The following is a 19,531-nucleotide window of genomic DNA, read 5'->3' as shown; positions in this document are numbered from 1 at the left end:
TAGAGATTGCCTCTTCTCTTCAGTTATGGCTTTCTTGAGACACTTTCTCTGAGCTGATCTTTTCAACCAGCTTTTGGAGCTGGTTAGTACCTCTCTTCTATTGAGCATAGGGCAGATCTCCTTCCTGAAAGAAAAAAATATCCACTTCAAAGCCACTCAACACCATATTGCAGTGAATCTGGCTTTGAGACAGAAGGAGCTGTGCCTGAGCAAAGACTGGCAGATAGTGTCTCCTCTTCCTTTCCACAACTATTGTTCATTCTAGGATTTTTTAATGAATGTCTTTAAATGTGTCTTCTGAATGTCTGTATGATTCATCAAAATCCAAGAAGTTGTAGGAGCCTTACTTTGTTTCTATGATAGCAGCTGGGAATAGGTGCCAGTTCTCCTGGAGTGCAGAAGTACTCGGTGGTAACATCAATTTGAGTATTCATGGGTTTATGCTTATCAGAAAATTGTACAGCTTCTTGTGGTTTTGACTTTTATTTAATATTCTTCTGATTGTGTCTCCCATAGAATAATTTACTGATGCTGGCTATTCTGGCTTTTGAAGTTACCATCTACCGTCATCAAGAATACTACAGATGTCGAAATAACCTTACTGCACCTGTGACTAAAACCATTTTCCATGATATTACAAGAGCACATCTGGATGACGGACTGGTAAACTGTGTCAAGTACTTTATAAACTACTTCTTCTACAAGTTTGGCTTGGAGGTAAATCATAGAATCATAGAATTTTAGGGGTTGTCATGAACGTTACAGGTCATCTAGTCACAACTCTCCAGGGACACCTCCCCATTAGACCAGGTTGCTCAAGGCCTCATCCAGCCTGGCCTTGAACACCACAGCCACCACGTCCCTGGGCAACCTGTGCCAATGTCTCACCACCCTTACAGTAAAAAGCTTTTTTCCAATATCTAACCTAAACTTCCCCTCCTCCAGTTTGAACCCATTAGCCCTTGTCCTATCATTGCAGTTCCTAATAAATAGCGCCTCTCTGGGTCCCTTGTATGCCCCCTTGAGATATTGAAAAGTTGCTGTAAGGTCTCCATGCAGTCTTCTCTTCTCCAGGCTGAACAGCCCCAACCTCCTCAGCCTGTCTTCATAGGGCAGGTGCTCCAGTCCTCTTACCAACTTCGTGGCCTCCTCTGGACTTGCTGCGACAGTTCCATGTCCTTCTTATGTTGAGGGCACTAGAACTGCATGCACTATTCCAGGGGGGGTCTCATGAGAGCCGAATAGAGGAGAATAATGACCTCTTTTGACCTGCTAGCCGCACTCGATGCAGCCCACGATTCAAATTGGCTTTCTGGGCTGCTAGCGCACACTTCTGCTCATTGTGAGTTTCTCTTCCTCTGTCACTCCCAAGTCTTTCTCCTCACTGCTGGTTTTGATTATTTCCCCACCCAATGTGTAGCTGTGCCTGGAATTGCCATGGCCCAGATGTAGGACCTTGCACTTCATTTTGTTGACCTTCATGAGGTTTGCATTGGCCCACCTCTCAACCCTATCAAGGTCTCTCTGGATGGCATCCCTTCCCTCCAGCATGTCTACTGCCCCACACAGCTTGGTGTGGTCAGCAAACTTGCTGAGGGTGCACTCAATCCCACTGTCCATGTCATCAACAAAGATGTTGAACAGTATCAGCCCCAGCACTGACCCTTGAGGGACACCACTCATCACTGGCTTCCATGGGGGCAGTGAGCCGCTGACCACAACTCTTTGCATGTGACTGTCCAGCCAGTTCTTTATCCACTGAGTGGTACACCCATCAAATCCATGTCTCCAATTTAGAGACAAGGATGTCATGCGTGACAGTGTCAAATGCTTTGCATAAGTCCAGGTAGATGACATCAGTTGCTCTGCCTCTATCCACAAATTCAGTAGCCCCATCATAGAAGGCCACCAAATTCGTCAGGCATGACTGGTAAAGCCATGATGGTTATTACCAATCACCTCTTTGCTTTCCATGTGCCTAAGCATAGCTTCCAGGAGAATCTGTTCCATGATCTTGCCAGGATTGTGAGACTGACCGGTCGATAGTTCCCTCGTTCTGCTGCTTTTCCCTTTTTAAAAATGTGGGTTATGTTTCCCTTTTTCCAGTCAAAAAAATCACTATGTATAGCTTTTCTTTATACTATCATTCCAAACCTTTTGAATGTGTTATTTTTGAATACTAGCTTGGACTGTGTTTGACATCTGGGTGCTTCTTAGTCATCAGTCATGTTGGTTGTATTTGTTCCCTTACTTTGGCTGTTCATGGACACATGAATTATACTCTCAAGAATGTTTGTAGAAATAGTGATTTCTCACAAATTTCTATGCCTGTCTGAAGAAGCCATCTCCCAGGCTAATGTATCTTAAATCTAATCATAATGATGCTCTTGACCTGTCTATTAAACATTACCACCACTTGCTACTGATAAAGAGAGTAAACTGTTTACAGACAGTCTGAGTATCAAGAATGAGTGAAAATTGAAAGAAACCAGCAAGCTATTTCCTCCGGGAAGTTATTTCAAGATCATCCTAATCTGAGGAGAAAGATCTAAATAGTGTAGTGCACTGAATAAACGATTCACTATGAAGTATTCACCAAGTTTGAAAACATGTTTCATGGCACTGAGTGAAGTGATTACTTTCAGCGAAGCCAAAGAACAGAAATTCTGGAATGCATAGCTGTTAGAATAATGGATAACTAAAGCTACCTTACAGGAATTGACTGGATTTGTCCGTTATCAGTAGAAGCACTGTGGTCTAAATCCCTTTTCTTTTTATCTGTTTCCCACATGAGGATACATTTTAGATGTTGCTAATCTTAATAGTTCCTGCTCTTTTTCACATCTGTTAGTGGTATCAGAATATATGACTGTGTAATATGTGCTTTGCTTGGCAGCAATTAAACATTTCATGTATCAGCTGCTGTGACAATGCTCTTTCCATTCCGCATCTTTAGGTATCACATAATGGAAACCTGCTCTAGTGCTGCATTCACATGTAGAAGAGTATCGCAAGTTTGGGTGTTGGGGTAGAGTGGAGGAGGTTGCATGTTGGTTTGCACAAAGTTCCTGCAGTCAGATGCAGGACATGTCCAAGCATTCTGTCAGGATCCACAATGCTTTCTTATTGCTGCATTGTCTAGCCATCAGGTTGTAAATGTTGCTTATGTTTCTTTACTTTGCTTCCAGACCTGTTTTCTTCTATCGGTGAATGTAATTGGTCAACGGATGGATTTTTATGCCATGATTCATGCCTTCTGGCTGATTGCTGTATTGTATCGACGTAGAAGAAAAGCCATTGCAGAGATCTGGCCCAAATACTGCTGTTTTCTGGCATGCATCATTACATTCCAGTACTTCCTTTGCATTGGCATCCCACCTGCTCCTTGTAAAGGTACAGACATTTACCCTTTGTGGAAAATTACTGCTTCTTGGTTTTACAGAAAAGTGCTGGAAAATGGGTAAGTATTCAGAAGAAAAGGATGAAGTAATTGTTATAAAGTACTGATTGCATTTCTGCATGCTTCTATCCTACAGACTATCCATGGAGAAGTGGTAATGCCAACTTTAACTCCAACATCATAAAGTGGTTATACTTTCCAGACTTCATTGTGAGACCAAACCCTGTCTTCCTTGTGTGTAAGTATTTTAGCACATAGTTGTGAAATGTTTATATGTCCTTTTCTTAAAACATCTGTACAGTGTAACTTGAAGCCAGCCTTTTATTTACTCTTCAGTAGCAAGATGGCATATTCTGTGGGAGACTGAATGCTAAATGTGGCCATGTATGTTGTAGAAAAAACCCAAAGAATTACTAATTTCTGTGTCTGTTTTTCATGTGTCCCATTTTTAATAATGTGACATAAAAAGTATGAATTATTTCCCATTTTCTAATTTATTTCTCAATAAAAGTTGTAGATAATGAGAGGTAAAAGACCCTAAATACATTAATAAATTTCAAATCAGTGTTAAGTGCACTGAAAGCAGCACAGTCTTGGAGGTTCAAAGTGTGGGTAAAGCCTGGTAACTACATTATAATGTATCACAATCACTTTTTACACCTATGTTAATGACTGAATTTTTCCTTGCAATTGCTGTTTCTCTTAGATGATTTCATGTTGCTGCTGTGTGCATCCTTGCAAAGGCAGACATTCGAGGATGAAAATAAAGCTGCAGTACGAATCATGGCTGGAGATAATGTGGAAATTTGCATGAATCTTGATGCAGCATCTTTTAGTCAGCATAATCCTGTTCCTGACTTCATTCATTGCCGGTAAAAACTGAATCTTAAACACCTGGAATATACAGTGCTTCCTTTTTGTTAAGGTCTCCAGTGTAAAAGTAACTCTCACAATTTCTAATTTTACTTGGAATTTATATTCATGTATGTTCCCATCTAGCATACCTTTTAGTGCTGTATGAGACAGCAGATAGTTAACTTCTGGGTAATCAGCATCTAGTTTAGAACAGGGAAGCTGTAAACAAGTCTTCTTAAAACTGATGATCACTCTTTGTGCTCCCCAGAGGGACATTCAGTGATAAATATGCCTGAAAGCTTGTATTCATAGAATCATATATTTAAGTTGGAAAAGACCTTTAAGATCATCAAGTCCCACTGCTGTCTTAGACATCCAACTCATTGTGAGATTCTCACCTTTAGATCACAAGTTCTTGCATGCTATTGCCTGAGACAGTCTTTTCTGGATGGGCTTCAAACATTGAAGCTGTTCCTATGTGACCATTTCAGCAAACACGGATTAGCTTAGCTCTTCTGAGTTGTTCTGCACATGCTCTTAATTGAAGTTGCCTCTGAAAGTTTGTGCAGTATTATAAAAATAAATGAGAAGAGCAAAATTTCTTAGCTGTGGTGTTTTGTCAGGCTTGTTTTGTGAATGCATGTTACCAACAGATCTCTGAGTGTAGAAGGTATAGAAAAATGTGTAGAACTAATGCACAGAAAAAAATCCCTTTTGCTGATAAACTTTTATCTCTTTTACCAGAGAAGTGCTGTCACCAGAAGCCCTTCTCAAGATCTTTAAGCTTATCCTGCTATTTCTGTTATAATTGATGGCCAAATCTATCCTGAAATAGCTTTGAAGGGGAGACTGTTGAAACATTCTATTGATTTATCTGTACAGAGATTGATAGTCATTACTGGGCAAAGGTTGAACAGTTCTCCTCCTTGAGAATGTCCAGTCTACGCAGTGGACCCAGTGCTCTAGATCCAGTAACACAAGCAGAAAGAGACAGTTATTAATCTCTCTTCAATATGCTCCAATAAGTGGGAATGTTTTCAAAAAGACATTTGACAAATAGGACTTGATTGAGAGGAAATGTAGCAGAGATTGCCTGAGATTTTTCCTTGCCACTGAAGTGGTGTGAATCTTAGCAAAAGCTGATAGAGCAGTTGCATCAGGCATGCTGATGTGTTTGGTCACTGGCAAAGACCATGACTGGTTGCTGGCAGAAAGAAAAGATCACATTTTCCTCCCTTAGTCTCAAAAGAAAGAAATCATTGTGAAAAAACTCCTGATGATGAAAATGTGTCTTAAGGCTATCTTCAGAAGGGAAAAAGGCAAGAAAATCACTGCTTTCTAAACAGCCTCTTTTGACATCTTTTCAGTGTTCACTGAAATCTGATAGGCATTTCTGGTCATCTGTAGAAGATATTCTCAAATGGACAAACATGAAAACTTTGAAGCACAGAGGATATTCTTTGAAGATTTTGGATGGAAATCAGAGTGAGATTTATAATGGAAAGCAGAGTTCAAGCTGAACTGGGCTGCTGCCCCTCCATAATCCTTTGGCTTAAGTTCTGTTTTAGTTCATATGCATAGTATACATCAGCTTGAAGCCACTGGTGGCAGAAGGTCCATTCAGATGCACTGCTGGGCATGTGCAGACTAAGGAGACCTGTATAGAGATAATTAACAATATGCAACCATTTAATTGGGAGTTTGCAACGTGTATTAAGCATTAAATAATACTGCTGGTGGATAGTACAGAAAACCAGAAAACCAAAGAATCCATTAGTGGTGGTGCGCTGAACAAATAAACCGTGATCACTTTATACTTGTTCCAGCCAAATACAGAAATCTGTGTGATTGTTTCATGTGCTGGTTTTATGATGTGTCAATAAGGAGCAGAATGAAAAGAGCAAGGCAGAGAACCACAACAGGTACATTTTTGTTTGAGAAATCAATTGAATTAATAGAAACCCCATTAATTAACCCACTAAGAAACACAGGAAATTCCTGTTTATGATATCTTTTCTTGTAGATGCTCAGGCAGGCAATCACAGAATTATAGAATGGTTTGGGAGGGAATGGAAAGGACCTTAAGGATCATCTAGTTCCAACCTCACCACCATAGGCAGGAGCACCTTCCACTAGACTAGGTAGCTCGAAGCCTGGCCTTGAACATTTCCAGTGATGTCTACAACTTCTCTGGGTGACATGTTCCAGTGCCTCATTACCCTCTGAGTAAAGAATTTCTTTCTAACATCTAATCTAAATCTCTCCTCTTTTAGTTTAAAACTCTTCCCCTTGTCTTACAACTACATGCCAGTGTAAAATCTTGCTCTCCTTCTTTTTCATAAGACCCCGATAAGTACTGGAAGATTGCAATAAAGTCTCTCCAGAGCCTTTTCTTCTGGCTGAACAACCCCAGCTCTCTCAAACTCTCCTCATAGGAGAGGTGCTTCATCCCTCTAACTGTCTTTGTGGCCCTTCTCTGGACTCACTTAATCAGGTTCATGTCTTTCTTGTGCTGAGGATTCCAGACTTGGATGCAGCACTCCAGGTGGGGTCTCACAAGGGCAGAGCAGATGGGAGAATCACCTCTCTTGACCTCTTTTGATGCAGCCCAAGATACAGTTGGCTTTCTGGGCTGTGAGCACACACTGTTGGCTCATGTCCAGCTTTTCATCTATGAGAGCCGCCAAGTCCTTCCCAGCGGGTGCTCTCAGTGAGGTTCTCTCCCAGTCTGTAATCATGCCTGGGATTGCCCTGATCCAGTTGCAGGACCTTGCACTTGGACTTGTTGAGCTTCATGAGGTTCTTGTGGGCCGACTTCTCAAGTTTGTCCAGGTCTCCCTGGCACTCCTTCCTTCTTTTGTGTCAGCTGCAGTGCTCAGCTTGGTGTCATGTGCAAACTTGCTGAGGGTGTGCTTGTTCTCACTGATTATGTCATTGATGAAGATATTAAAGAGCACCAGTCTCCAGATGGAACCGAGGGACACCACTTGTCACCGGCCTCCACCTGGACATAGAACCACTGACCACAGCTCTCTGGCTGCATCCAGCCAGCCAATTCTCTATCCACTGAGTAGTCCACCCTTCAAATCCATGTCTCTCCAATTTACAGAGATAAGGATGTCATGTAGGACCATGTTGAAGGCTTTATAGAAGTCCAGGTAGATCACATCTGTTAATTTGTTGACCTTGTCACGCATTACAGTCATTCCATTGTAGAAAACCACCAGGTTGGTCAGGCATGATTCCCTTGGTGAAGCTGTGCTGGTTGTCTCAGATCACCTTCTTGTCTTGTATGTGCCTTGACATTGCTTCCATGAAGATCTGTTTCATGATCTTCCCAGGCACAGAGGTGAGGCTCACTGGTCTGTAGTTCCCTAGGTCTTCCTTTTTCCCATTTTTAAGCTATAAATATTCTTTTTCTGTTTGTTTGTTTGTTTGTAGTGTAAGCTTCCTGAATCAGTAATGGGAACATAATTATAGAATAGAGTATCTAGACATACATAGACCTTCCTCTAGTAGGAACTGCGTAATAAATCTTGTGTTCTTGAAGGCATCTTTCCTTTCTTTGAGCCCTTCAGTATCTCTTTCAATGCTTTCACTACAATGCAGATTTTCCCAGGCTTTAGATGATGTTATTTTTGAGAGATTGCACTGCATATATACAATCCTAAATGCCTAAGTTGCTTCAAAGAAGCACCAGAGAATGCCTGAGAGTCTTAAGGTGACTGAATCTTTTATTATGGGTTATAAAACTTTAAAAAGAAGGACTCTCAAGCTCTGGATAATACACCAAAGATCTACCTCAGAAGAAAATGTATGTATCTGGCCTCCATCCAAGATAATTTGGAACTGAAAGGGCTTTGTCTAAAAAAAAATTCTTGTACTTCTCTGTAGAGGTTTCAGAATGGTCTAAGTATTTAGTAACATGGGCAAGAATTTAATTCAAAGTTTATCTGAGCAAGTGAAATTAAAAATGCCCTTTCTCCAAAAGTCAGTCAGAGACAAACAAATAAGTGAAGACAACCTGGTTATGAATAAATTAAAGAAGCATTAAAAAAAATTAATGTTTAGTATTCCTGTGTTTCCTGAGAAGCCTGATGTGCATTTACTGACATCTAAAAGAAGTGGCAGTTGCAGCTCAATGTGCCCTTTCTGAAGTATCACTTCCCTTGAGAAGATGCTAGTTGGTCACTGTTCTAGTAGGCATGGATAAAAAGCTTTTAACTGCAATATAAACAGTGGCAGAAAAAGAACGTATTTCCAAATGCTTCATTTTCTTCTCTCTGGAGAAATACTTGAGCTCCACAATGATAAATACAGTCTAAGTAAGAGATTTCCTGAAATTTTCATGTCTTTCCACCCTCAGATTTCTCAGGGGATATGTGCTTGACCCCAAGGGAGTGCACAACCAAAGGAGTTTGAAACAGAAATGAAAACGAAGAATAGAAGTAGGAGCTTTTAAAACTATACAGGATTTAAAGTGACTTTACTGAGGATAATCCTTTCCCACAGTCTCTAATGCTGGAAAATTCTCAGTTCCCAAGCAGTTGTCAGACGTTCTCCTAGACATTGTCAGGAAAAAAAGCTTGGGATTATATTCTACTTTTTTCCGCTTAAGAGCAGAAACAATGTTACCAGCCAGTCACTGAACTGTCCGCTTTAATAAGTGCATCCTGGAATCCATCACCAGGTGAATCAGGTAAAGTCTCCAAAAGATAGCTGTAATGCCTGCCTTGGAACTGTCTTCCAACTTAAGTTAGTGAGGGAGGATCTGCAAATGATCATTACAGGCTTTCTGTCATATTTGCTCTTTAAAGGAGATAATAAATTGAGCTAATAAAATGAGCCTCGACAAATAACGCATCTTTGAATTTGGAAATTTTTAAAGCAAATACAAGTATGAAGGAAGGACCTCACTGGTGAAAAAGTGAGAGTAAAAAAAATAACAGTCCTTGGAGAGGGCTTGATAAAAATAGTAGGGACAAAGACCTATGGGATCCACAATGCTAAATTTGAAGAAGTCCATTGAAACAAGGGAGCTAATTTTCAGAAAATTGGATGTTGCTATGGGCAAAGGGAAAATCAAACTGCCTTCTGCAGGCTGAAATGGAGGTACAGGAAAAGGCTTTGAAGATGGAAGATTGGTGAAAAATTAGCAGTGTTTGGATTAGAAGGGGAAACAGACTCTGATGCAGAGTCACACAGGCTTCTTAGAGTGTGTGGAATAGAAGATAGGGAAAAGAGGAAAGAAAGAAGAAATTTGGGGAGCAGATGTAGCTTGCAAAATGCATATATATATAGGGATAATATCCCTGGAGGAGAGGATGGGGGTAGTCATTAGAAGAGGACTACAGGAAGGGCCTTGGGGTTATATGCAGGTGGGTATTCACATTCAAAACAAAGCAGGTGTCTGATAAGGGAAAGAAATGAAGATACATAACAGCAGGTCCTGCAGCATGAAGCATTGAGTTGAGTGTAACCACAAAATAGGGTCTCAGCAGTGTGTAAGCAAAAGTGTCTTCTACCTCTAAACTTCAAAGCACTGACTGAGAACAAACACATTCCCTCAAAGGGGTTATCAGCTGCAGCATCAGCACCTCTTGGTGCCTGCAGACAGAGGTCCAGACACTAGACTGGTCACAGCCAAACACAGCATGGAGCATGCTGGGTAAACAACTACACCTAGAGCAGTCTTTTTGCCACTGGCTGGATTGTATTACAGTTAAAAATTAATCGCTGTGGAAATAAAATATTGAAACAACCATGATAAAACTAATAAAGCTTTAGTAAAAAAAACCAGATAATTTTAATATGGAGAGCCATCTAAGATTACAATAGCTTTGATGAACATGTGGAATGAAATTCAGACTTTGTCTTCCTTGGTTTTGAGCAAAGTAATTTTTTCCAAAATGTTATCCAGAGCATTAGTGGGTTCTCCAAAGTTGGAAAATCAGTGGTTTTTATTTTTCATTAATCTTTCAGGTTTCTTCTGTATTATTTCTCATTCAGAGGATGTTATGCTACCAAAAGCCATAGTTCGATGCTCTTGGTGCACTGGTATAGTGGCTAATCTTCTTCAGATGTGTGGCTGTGTACTTGGCCTCCAGCTACACCCACCCACCTTTGCATTCATCTCACCAGCACTGAATTAGTTCCAAGGCTGAATGGGCAGAAAAGTATGCCTTTCTTCTGTCCTCCCCCAAAATAAATAGGCTTTAGCACATTTTCTTCTTGAAACTGTTTCAAAGAGCCAAAGCCAAAGAAGGGGCTGGAATGCAGAGCTGGGGGGCTGAGGGGGAGTGGGACTGTCCACTTGGGAATCAACTGCTCACATTTCCAAGGTGTATTGTCAGATACCACATCCTGAGGGTGGCCGTTCATCTCAGTGGCCGAATGGAGTTTTAAAGACCACTTAGAAGGTGAGGTTTGGAAGATTTACATGACATTAAACTAATGATCTCTGTGGTCTGCAGTTAAAGCATAAAATAATGGTATATGCTATCCAAGACTAAGTAACTTCTGCTTTGTGGAAGTTTTCAAAGAGAAGGTAAGCACCCTTACTGTCCTGATGGGTTTATGTAGCGTCTTTTAACTGTTGGGGTGGCTTTGCCCTTCAGCCTCCCACTGTTGCATTATAGTCTCTATGGCAAGGAACTGAAACTCCTCACTTCCTAGCTTTCTGGGCTTTGAGGCAGGATTCAAAGATTTGCATATGACAATGTATCAAGTGATTTGAGAGGCAATATGTTGAGAACTCCCCCACCAAGACGTGCCTTCATTACTGCTCATACAGCAGCAGACCTCTGCATATCAATATAAACAATTAATGGAAATTAGGGGGATGTATGATGCTACGCTGCAATGGACGAGGAGGTTTTTCATATTGCCACTGAAAGAAGTGTGATTTCAGGAATATTTCTATTTACCTGAAACCACTTGAGTGCAGTTCTCTCCACTGTGGTATTTCTCTTGGGCCAGTATCTGGAATGGTTGGTGATCTCCATTGGTTAGATATGCCTTGAGTGACTTGGTCAAACACCATTTTGTAAGATGTCCACACCAAGATGAATTTTTGGGAGCCAGTTTTGTCGTTGGACTTGTTTTTAACTGCATAGTTACAAAAATCAGAATGATTTTCATCTTTAAGAACTACATAAATTATCACTTGACTCAGTTGTATTGCCTCCTGCCTTTTCAGTTCTTCTTTACCTCCAGTTTGTTGGTTGGTTGGTTTAGACATGTCCAATGCTATTATATTTAATGTATATTTTGAATATAAGAACAGAGGTATTTAGTATTTTAGAAGACTGCTAAAATATACCAGATGGTTAAGACGATAGTGAAGAACTAGCTAGATTATTTTCTTCCTTTTCATATCCTCTGTAATTTCTGAAGTTTTAATCTGACAGTGATAGCTGCTGTTGACTGTGACTCAACCATATGCCATGTGTGTATGGTGAAAAGTTTAGAACCAGCCAGTTCCAGTTGCCTTTAAGAGTCAGAGTCCATTTTTATTGAAGGGTATTAAGATATTGCTGTTTGATCAATTCAGTTCCATTTTGGGCTTTTCTCAAAAGATGCTGATGCATTTTGTTGGCAGAAGAGAACAAGATTTTTGAAATATTGCAGTTATTAGAGTAGTGTCAGGAAGGTGATCTCTTCCTAGCCATCCCACATATCAATAGTTATTATTAAAGGAATATCAAATATTATGGTTGAAGAAACATAATATTTCTGGAGAAACAGTGAGAACACCATTTCAAATGCATAATAAGTTAGTGAAGACCTCTTCAACTGGTGCCTTCCATATTTTTATTTTCCCAATGCATGTTGATTCTTTGTTACTGTTTTGTTACCCAGAACTCAGTAGCATCTCCAAAGTCATGACATTTTTAGATTTCACAGGTGGTAGATCACAAATTTCTTAAATACTTGTGGGAAATAAACATAAAGGAGCTTTCTTGTTACCTTTCCTTAAATGCCTCTCTGGTAAGATGTGTAATACAGGCCTATAAATGTAGGACTATAAATACATACTCCTAGAAAGTTCTAAGCCTGAGAACACCAAGCAGCAGGGGCCTTTTTATTTGCATTTAGTTCATTTACTCCTTGCATGGTTTGGCTTAGGTATATGTGTACTTCTGTAGTGCTTTTTCCCTGCCTGGTTTCCTGACAAATCTAGTTTCACAGCCTGGGTGAACAGACTCTGAAAACACAGTTACATCTGGAATGAAAACACTATAAATGGGGGGAAACTAAGAATTAGTTCCTTTTGCAATGTTTAGCTGTATGTAATATTTGGTATTGCCTTTGGCAGTTATTCTTATTTGAAAGCTTACTGAGTCAATATTAAGTCAAGATTTTAAGGAATCTGAAAATACCAAATTGTTTCTCACTCGTTCCCACTGTGGGCCAGGCTGATTTCAGATAGCTCTGTCTCATAGCTTCCTGGCAAACATTTCAGTAAATTCTATCACATTTCCGTTCTGTAGAAACCTTTTAGCCCTCTAAACTTTTACAGTTGCTCTCCATTAGAGAGAGATATTTTTAGCAGCTGTCTTTGAAAACTAGGCTTTTAACTAGACTGAATTTCCTAGAAGTCATCAATACATACAGAATTGTTTGCATCACCAGGATCGCTGGCTTTTTAAAATAGATTTGCTATAATATTTCTCAGATTTCTGAAAAGATAATCTCAGATGGCTTTTAAATGGCATATATAGCATTGCTAGATAATATCACTCTGTCATGAAGTTTGGTGAGAACATGTTTTCCCCCCTTTCATGATACAAGGCTTGAATCTCCATGATGTGTGGTGTCCTGACCAGGTGTAGCAAGGTGTTTATCTACATGAATGAGCTAGAATGGAATATGTGAGCCAGGTAGACCCATGCATGAGCTAAACCCATGAGTTTAGCCATGAGCAGGTGTGCAAATGCTGAAGGGGGACAAGAGCTCTCAGAAGGCCTTAGGCACAAGTGTCAGCCAGTAGTGCAGAAAGACAAAATGCAGCATTGTCCTCATTATAAAATAGTAACTTCTGCTCCTTCTTTTACTTACAGGTCCTACTTAGACATGTATAAGGTGATAATATTTAGTTACCTCTTCTGGTTTGTGCTTACCATAATCTTCATAACGGGAACCACAAGGATCAGCATATTCTGTATGGGCTACTTGGTGGCCTGCTTTTATTTCCTTCTGTTTGGTGGAGATCTTTTGCTGAAGCCTATCAGGAGCATTCTGCGTTACTGGGACTGGTTGATTGCCTACAATGTCTTTGTGATCACAATGAAGAACATCCTGTCGGTACGTAGCTCTTGCCTTTCCTCTGCCCTCAATTTCACTGGAAATGTGCACAATGCATCGAGTGATCACTACAAATCCCTTTTCAGAACCCTGACCTTCTGCAAGCAGAAAGCAGTCTCCATTTTAACTCAGAATTACTAGGGAACGGTAATGCATATACATCATAGGAAAATGTGCACCCATGTATTCAGTTGGGTTCTGTGAAAGCTCACAAGCTGTTTTCAAAGGGCCAGGTTCTGCTTTCTTTGCCTAATAAGGTCTCTCCTTAGAAGTCTTGTGAAAATCTCACTGGAGTGAAAAATAAGTACAAAGTGCAAGATTAGTCATACCATTGATAAACAGTGCACATTTAATTAGACATTTTATTTAAATAAGAATTTTCAAACCTAATATGAGATGCAGTTCTCATGTGATGTAACGTAATTAGTGAAGTTGACAACAAGCCTACAAACTGCATTCCTGTTTCCTTTGGAACCAGTGTGAAATTCAGGTGAAAACAGATATATTTGATAATTAAATGTCAAATTCTTCGGCAAACTATTAAAGGTTTTCATACATTAATTTACTCTTTAGTGTGTATTCTTGTAGTGGCACTGATAGATAATTGAGAGAAGCCAGTAATACAAATCTTTTTGAAAGATAAATTTAGATTTATTCCTGGCAATTGCTTTTTAGCTTTGAACATTTTAGTGTTGGACTGAAAAGTGAAGGCATTTTGTTTTTACATTTATATAAGTCACTGTACTGAAATAAAATTGATTTATGGGTGGTTTGAATTTGCAAATGTTCTAAATGCTTACATATGTGCTTCATTTGATGCTTGGGAATTCAGTGTAGCTACACGTGTCTTAAGCTTGTCCATGTATGTTTGCAAGATTGTCAGTGATGTACAAAAATTGCTTAGCTGTCACATTGCATCACATGCCAGATGTGTCACTTTCCCTTCAAAAACACAAACCCCACATAACTCCAATCTCACTGATAATCAAAAAAAAAATTCTGTCTAAAAGTTGTGTGTCACTGGTAAAACCACTCTTCTTAGCTCTGTTTTAGCCATGAGAATAATCTTGACTGCCCTTGACTGTAATGTTTCTCATGTAATGTGAAGAGATGCAACTTTTCTTGTCTTTATCCCTGCTATGTCTTGTTATATGAAACTATTCTTTTACTTTCCAGATAGGAGCATGTGGCTACATTGAATCTTTAATTAAGAATAGTTGCTGGGTGATTCAGGCATTTAGCCTGGCTTGTACGGTTAAAGGCTACCATATTCGTAAGTATAGCTTATTTTTCTTAACTATTTTCTGTAAGTAAAGAACCACCTTTAAAATCTTCTATCATATTTAAGTCGTGCCCTCCCTTGACATATTACCTTGTGAAAAAATCATATCTGCAAGTTCACTTAATACTGCTTGGCCCTATATTGATTAGCAACACAGAATATTAAAAATATTTCATAGAACCAAGGGAGACACATATACTGAGAAAACTATCAACATCCCCATACATATACCCACAGCCAGTGTTTGCTGCAAATGAACAGTTTGGTGATAGTGGTGCTTAAAATTTTCCCCCTATATGCAGGTGATGTGATGCTTGAGTGTATGGTTTCACTGTGCAACTTGAGCTAAAATGTCAGCTCACCATCCCTGCAAGGAGAGGACACCTTTTCCCAGCTGCACTCCCTGTGTGGAGTGTGGACTCCCACTCCCCCCTGTGTACCAGGGTTCACTTGCTCAAAGGATAAAATAAGTTCAGCTCACTGAAATGGCATGAAAATGATAATTCACTTGCATACATAGTGAGTTTAGGCAATCTTTTTTCTTATGATTATTCTCATGTTTGTGTTGATTACTGGAAGGGAGTGGATAGTTGTGTGGATGGAGAGATGGGAGGAATGACATATGAAGAGCAAAACCCTTCACCTCTCCGTGATCTATTAATAACACTCTGGCTTTGTGGTTTGAAAACATCTGATTTTTTTTTAAGTGGGGTTTATTTTTTTGTGAATTTAAAGGACTGTTTCATCCTAGTAGTCTTCAGCAAAGTTCTGAATTACTGTCTTCATGTAATCCTGCTAGATAAATGTGGAGTGGGGGAAAAGAAAGTAAATATGAAGTTGCAAATTCACAAGATAAATGGTGCCTTGTATTATCCAAAACTTTTTGAGCAACAACAGAAACTTAGACACAGGTTCTGACCCTCCAGGGGTTGGGCACAGTAGGCTTTGAAGTTCTTGGAGCTTGACCTTCCAGAGCTATTAGATTGGCTTGCTTGCCTGTAAAGCTAGCTATGAGCCAGAGCCTGTCCCTTGAGTCCTTCTATTGCCTTCTATAGGGTAGGATAGGCCATGTAGTTTATAGTCAGTCTAGCTCCACAAAACCCAGTTTTAATTTTTTAATATCCCCAAGAGAACTGTCTTTCAGAGGATAAAGAAGGAAAGAAAGAAGCAGCCCAAGCCAAAATCTAGAGGTAGGAGAAATGGGATTTCCTCTCTGCCTGTCTCCCTCTACCCCAAAGGAAGCAGTTTTGTGGTTTCAAATATTTCTTCTCTTACACAATGGAAAGAAACATTGAACTGAGTTGTGGAGAGGAAAAATAAAAATATTAGGTGGTGGCAGTCAAAAAATTATTTTGACAAAAATAAATCACTTCTTTGTCATGTCGATAGTGTTCTTAATTGGTAAGTGAACAAAAGGTCACTTTGAAATGAAAAAAAAATTAAAACATGCCATTTTAGAAAACACCAAAATCAAATAATTCAGTGTAAGAAAAGATACGGGCTTTTTCATTCTTTGTTTTCAAGTGTTTATTGTGGTAGAATGGATTTGTTTGCAAATGGTTCACCTCTGGTGAATTCTCAGTTTTAATGGGGCATCACATTGTTGGAAGCTTTCCAGTTTGTTGTAAAAGAAAATATGGTGTACTTAAAGTGAAAATGCATGTCGATTTTCTGAAGAAAAATATAGTGAAAATAATGTTAAAGGCTATGATTATTTAATTGATTAAACATTATAAAAGAATACTTAACACAACAGTCCTTATGCTGATGGTGTCTTTTTCCAGCAACTAGCAATGTAGATTGTAAACTGCCCAGTGGAGAAGCAGGAATCATTTGGGACAGTATATGTTTTGCCTTCCTGCTGCTGCAAAGAAGAGTCTTCATGAGTTACTACTTCCTGCATGTGGTTGCAGATATAAAAGCTTCTCAGATCCTAGCATCAAGGTAATAAAAAATTTAAACAGAAATTAAACAGCTCAAATCTCTCATGGTGACAGTACTTATTTGTTCATGATAGGTAGTGCCAAGAGTCCTTTAACATCGATTTAAGCAATCCATGCTAAATTCATAGTTGGAAACCCACCTTTGACAAAGCATGCACAAGAAAACAGATTGAGAATCTAATAGAAATTAAACCATCATTTCTACAAAATACCATCTGCTGCTCCTGTTAAAAGCTGTGAAAGTTGATGTGTATTGCAGCATTCTCTCAACATATTGGTGCATGAGAGCAAATGTCAGAGTTTCTACAACTTGGAAAGAAAATACTCTGCTATCAGAGCCTGTGTGAGACAATTGTAAATAGAAGTTCCATCTCAAGTAATGTTACATGAGGAAGAAAACAGGAAAGTTCTAACATCTGGCTTGGGACGAAATGGGAACACACTTGGGAGGTGTCAAATCACTGGACCCTGACTAGGTGTGCCAAGTATGACCCTCATTGGGCCTGTTACATCGCAAGCATCTACTCATAGCCATCACTAGCACAAACATTCTTCAGGTTTATAATAAGACAGATCAGGAATGAAATGCTGGTTTTAATTTCCATAAGATTTCTAAGAAATTTCTTTTGTTAATATTGGATTAAATGTATTGTGGCTTTCTTTTCCCCCAGAAAACATATGGACATTGATTTTTGGCTGTGTTTCAGGGCAATATTTGGCTTGCATGTTCTGATAGAAAGCAGTTTTTAACTTCCACCTTTAAAAAGGGGACATGTTTAGTTGCCTATACTGAACAAAATTCACTACTGAGGACTACAAAAAGATCTATACCTCCATCCCATATTACACCTCTCAGACTTTTGTTCTGGGATGAATTTTGGTGCTGATGCCCAGTTTTGCAGGATATGGCTTTTCTGAAGCTTCTTTGGTACGCTGTATTCACAGTCAAAATAGCATAAAGCAAAATCGTGAGTATCAAAATGCCTCCTAAACAGGAAAATTTCCATCCAGAATGAAAGAACGGGTTCATGAAAATAGCACTGGGCTGGTTTGAAAGAAACGTGTTTGGTTCCTGCTTCCAGCTTTGTTTCTTTTAGTGAGTTACTGAACATATCCAGGCTTGAGTTCTCCAGCAGCCGAAGTGAAGACATACTGGCCTATGTCAGGAGCTTTGTAAAAATAAGTATGTTAATGACCAGTAAGTGCCAAAATTTTGCAGGAAGTAAGGTATTATAAATAAAGTTATAGAATTAATTTCTTTAGTTAGCTGCTTGCCTTGCTAAAGTCCAAACTTTGAATTTGCATGGACAATGGAGAAGGTAGGTTTGGATTCAGAGAGCATAGTCTGAGCCAGTTGTCTAATGAAAGCTAATACTGTGAAGCACAGATTTCTCACCTAAATAAGATTAAATTGTGGTTCAGACAATAGCAATGAGGATTCACTGACAGTTTTTTATAGTCCATATGGATTTAGGGGTAATCTCATTGCTAAGGAAAACATGTTCTTTATTTTACTTTTCCATACTTTGGGACAATAAGGATTGCCTGTCTTCATTGTATTCCTTTGAAAAAACATAGTTTCAGTTATCCTGCGTATTATGTGGAAGAATCATTAATCTCACAGAAAACGTGTTTAAAAAATTAATTAGAAGTAGAGTTCTGAAACTATGGCTGTTCCTCCTGAATTCCTTACAAAGAAAGACTTTATAGTATTTCTTTGAGAGAGACTTTGAGACTCTGTGAGAGTCTTCAGGAGCTCATGAGTTAATTAGGAAGAATGCCCAAGACATGTGATCTGGACATCCAAATCATTGAGTTGATTACATTTCTAATGTAATGGAGTGGGAAATCATTTTCTGTTGGCACACCAAAAACTTGCTCAAGGGTTTGTGTTGTCAGATGGAAAGCACTGTAGTCTTCACAGGGTACAAGTGAAGCTGAAGCTATGCTCATCATAGCCCTGGATAAAGCTGGACATTGCTCACAACTTCCAGGGGGACTGAGGCAGGGGATTTGAGGTGATTATAACGCTGACATGACTATAAAGAAATCCTGCAGGTGTGCAAGAAATTCTGCCTCCACCTTGAACCTACTTGTGTTCTGTGTTCTTGAGGACTGGAAACTGAATTCCTTGAGTATTTGCTAGAGGAACTGACAGGCTGAGTAGGATTCACAGTGTTTGGCCTCAGATCTTGAAATTATTTACTATAAAGATACGAGTATTTTAGAGTAATTGATTATTTCTTTCAGGTCCTGGATTAGTTTTGTTTGATGCAGATGAGGTCATGTGCAGAGGGAACATAGAGTTCTCTGTGAGTAGCTGACATAAGGGAAACTTAGCAACATTTATCATTTCCTCTCCTTTTTTCTTTTCTTCTGCTCCATTTATGATGTAGGGGTGCTGAGCTTTTTCAGGCTACAATTGTCAAGGCTGTAAAGGCAAGAATTGAAGAGGAAAAAAAATCCATGGATCAGCTGAAGAGACAGTATGTATTTAATGCTTTTATATATATATGCATACATATGTACATATTTAACTGATTGCTGGTATTTATCAAGCACATTCTTTTCTAGAAACGCTTTACCATTGTTAGGATTTTGTTGTGTATATCTGTATTTCTGGTAAAATTTGTTGCATGACTGCTCCCTCTGTTTTGTTTGTGATTCTTCCTCTAGTGTTTGAGTGAAAAATGTATGTTTACCTTCACTGAAAATATTTGCATTCAGTTTAAGTGGCCTAGAGAT

General features: G+C 39.2%; 1 protein-coding gene across 1 annotated transcript in view; it reads left to right on the top strand.

Moving 5' to 3' along the window:
- The window catches only part of PIEZO2 (piezo-type mechanosensitive ion channel component 2), a gene marked incomplete at its 5' end in the record, with an annotated part of 98,063 nt that overhangs the window by 29,293 nt on the left and 49,239 nt on the right, over positions 1-19,531 (top strand). Inside the window, 8 exons of the mRNA XM_009070427.1 lie at positions 517-717; positions 3,189-3,393; positions 3,537-3,638; positions 4,107-4,272; positions 13,318-13,561; positions 14,738-14,834; positions 16,628-16,787; positions 19,183-19,272. Of these exons, the coding sequence (XP_009068675.1) occupies positions 517-717; positions 3,189-3,393; positions 3,537-3,638; positions 4,107-4,272; positions 13,318-13,561; positions 14,738-14,834; positions 16,628-16,787; positions 19,183-19,272 (1,265 nt within the window). The remainder of the gene's footprint in view (positions 1-516; positions 718-3,188; positions 3,394-3,536; positions 3,639-4,106; positions 4,273-13,317; positions 13,562-14,737; positions 14,835-16,627; positions 16,788-19,182; positions 19,273-19,531) is intronic.

Source organism: Acanthisitta chloris, unplaced genomic scaffold, assembly GCF_000695815.1.
Source record: "Acanthisitta chloris isolate BGI_N310 unplaced genomic scaffold, ASM69581v1 scaffold4212, whole genome shotgun sequence".
In the NCBI taxonomy this organism is placed as follows: domain Eukaryota; kingdom Metazoa; phylum Chordata; class Aves; order Passeriformes; family Acanthisittidae; genus Acanthisitta; species Acanthisitta chloris.
This window is presented reverse-complemented; position numbering and strand designations above follow the sequence as displayed.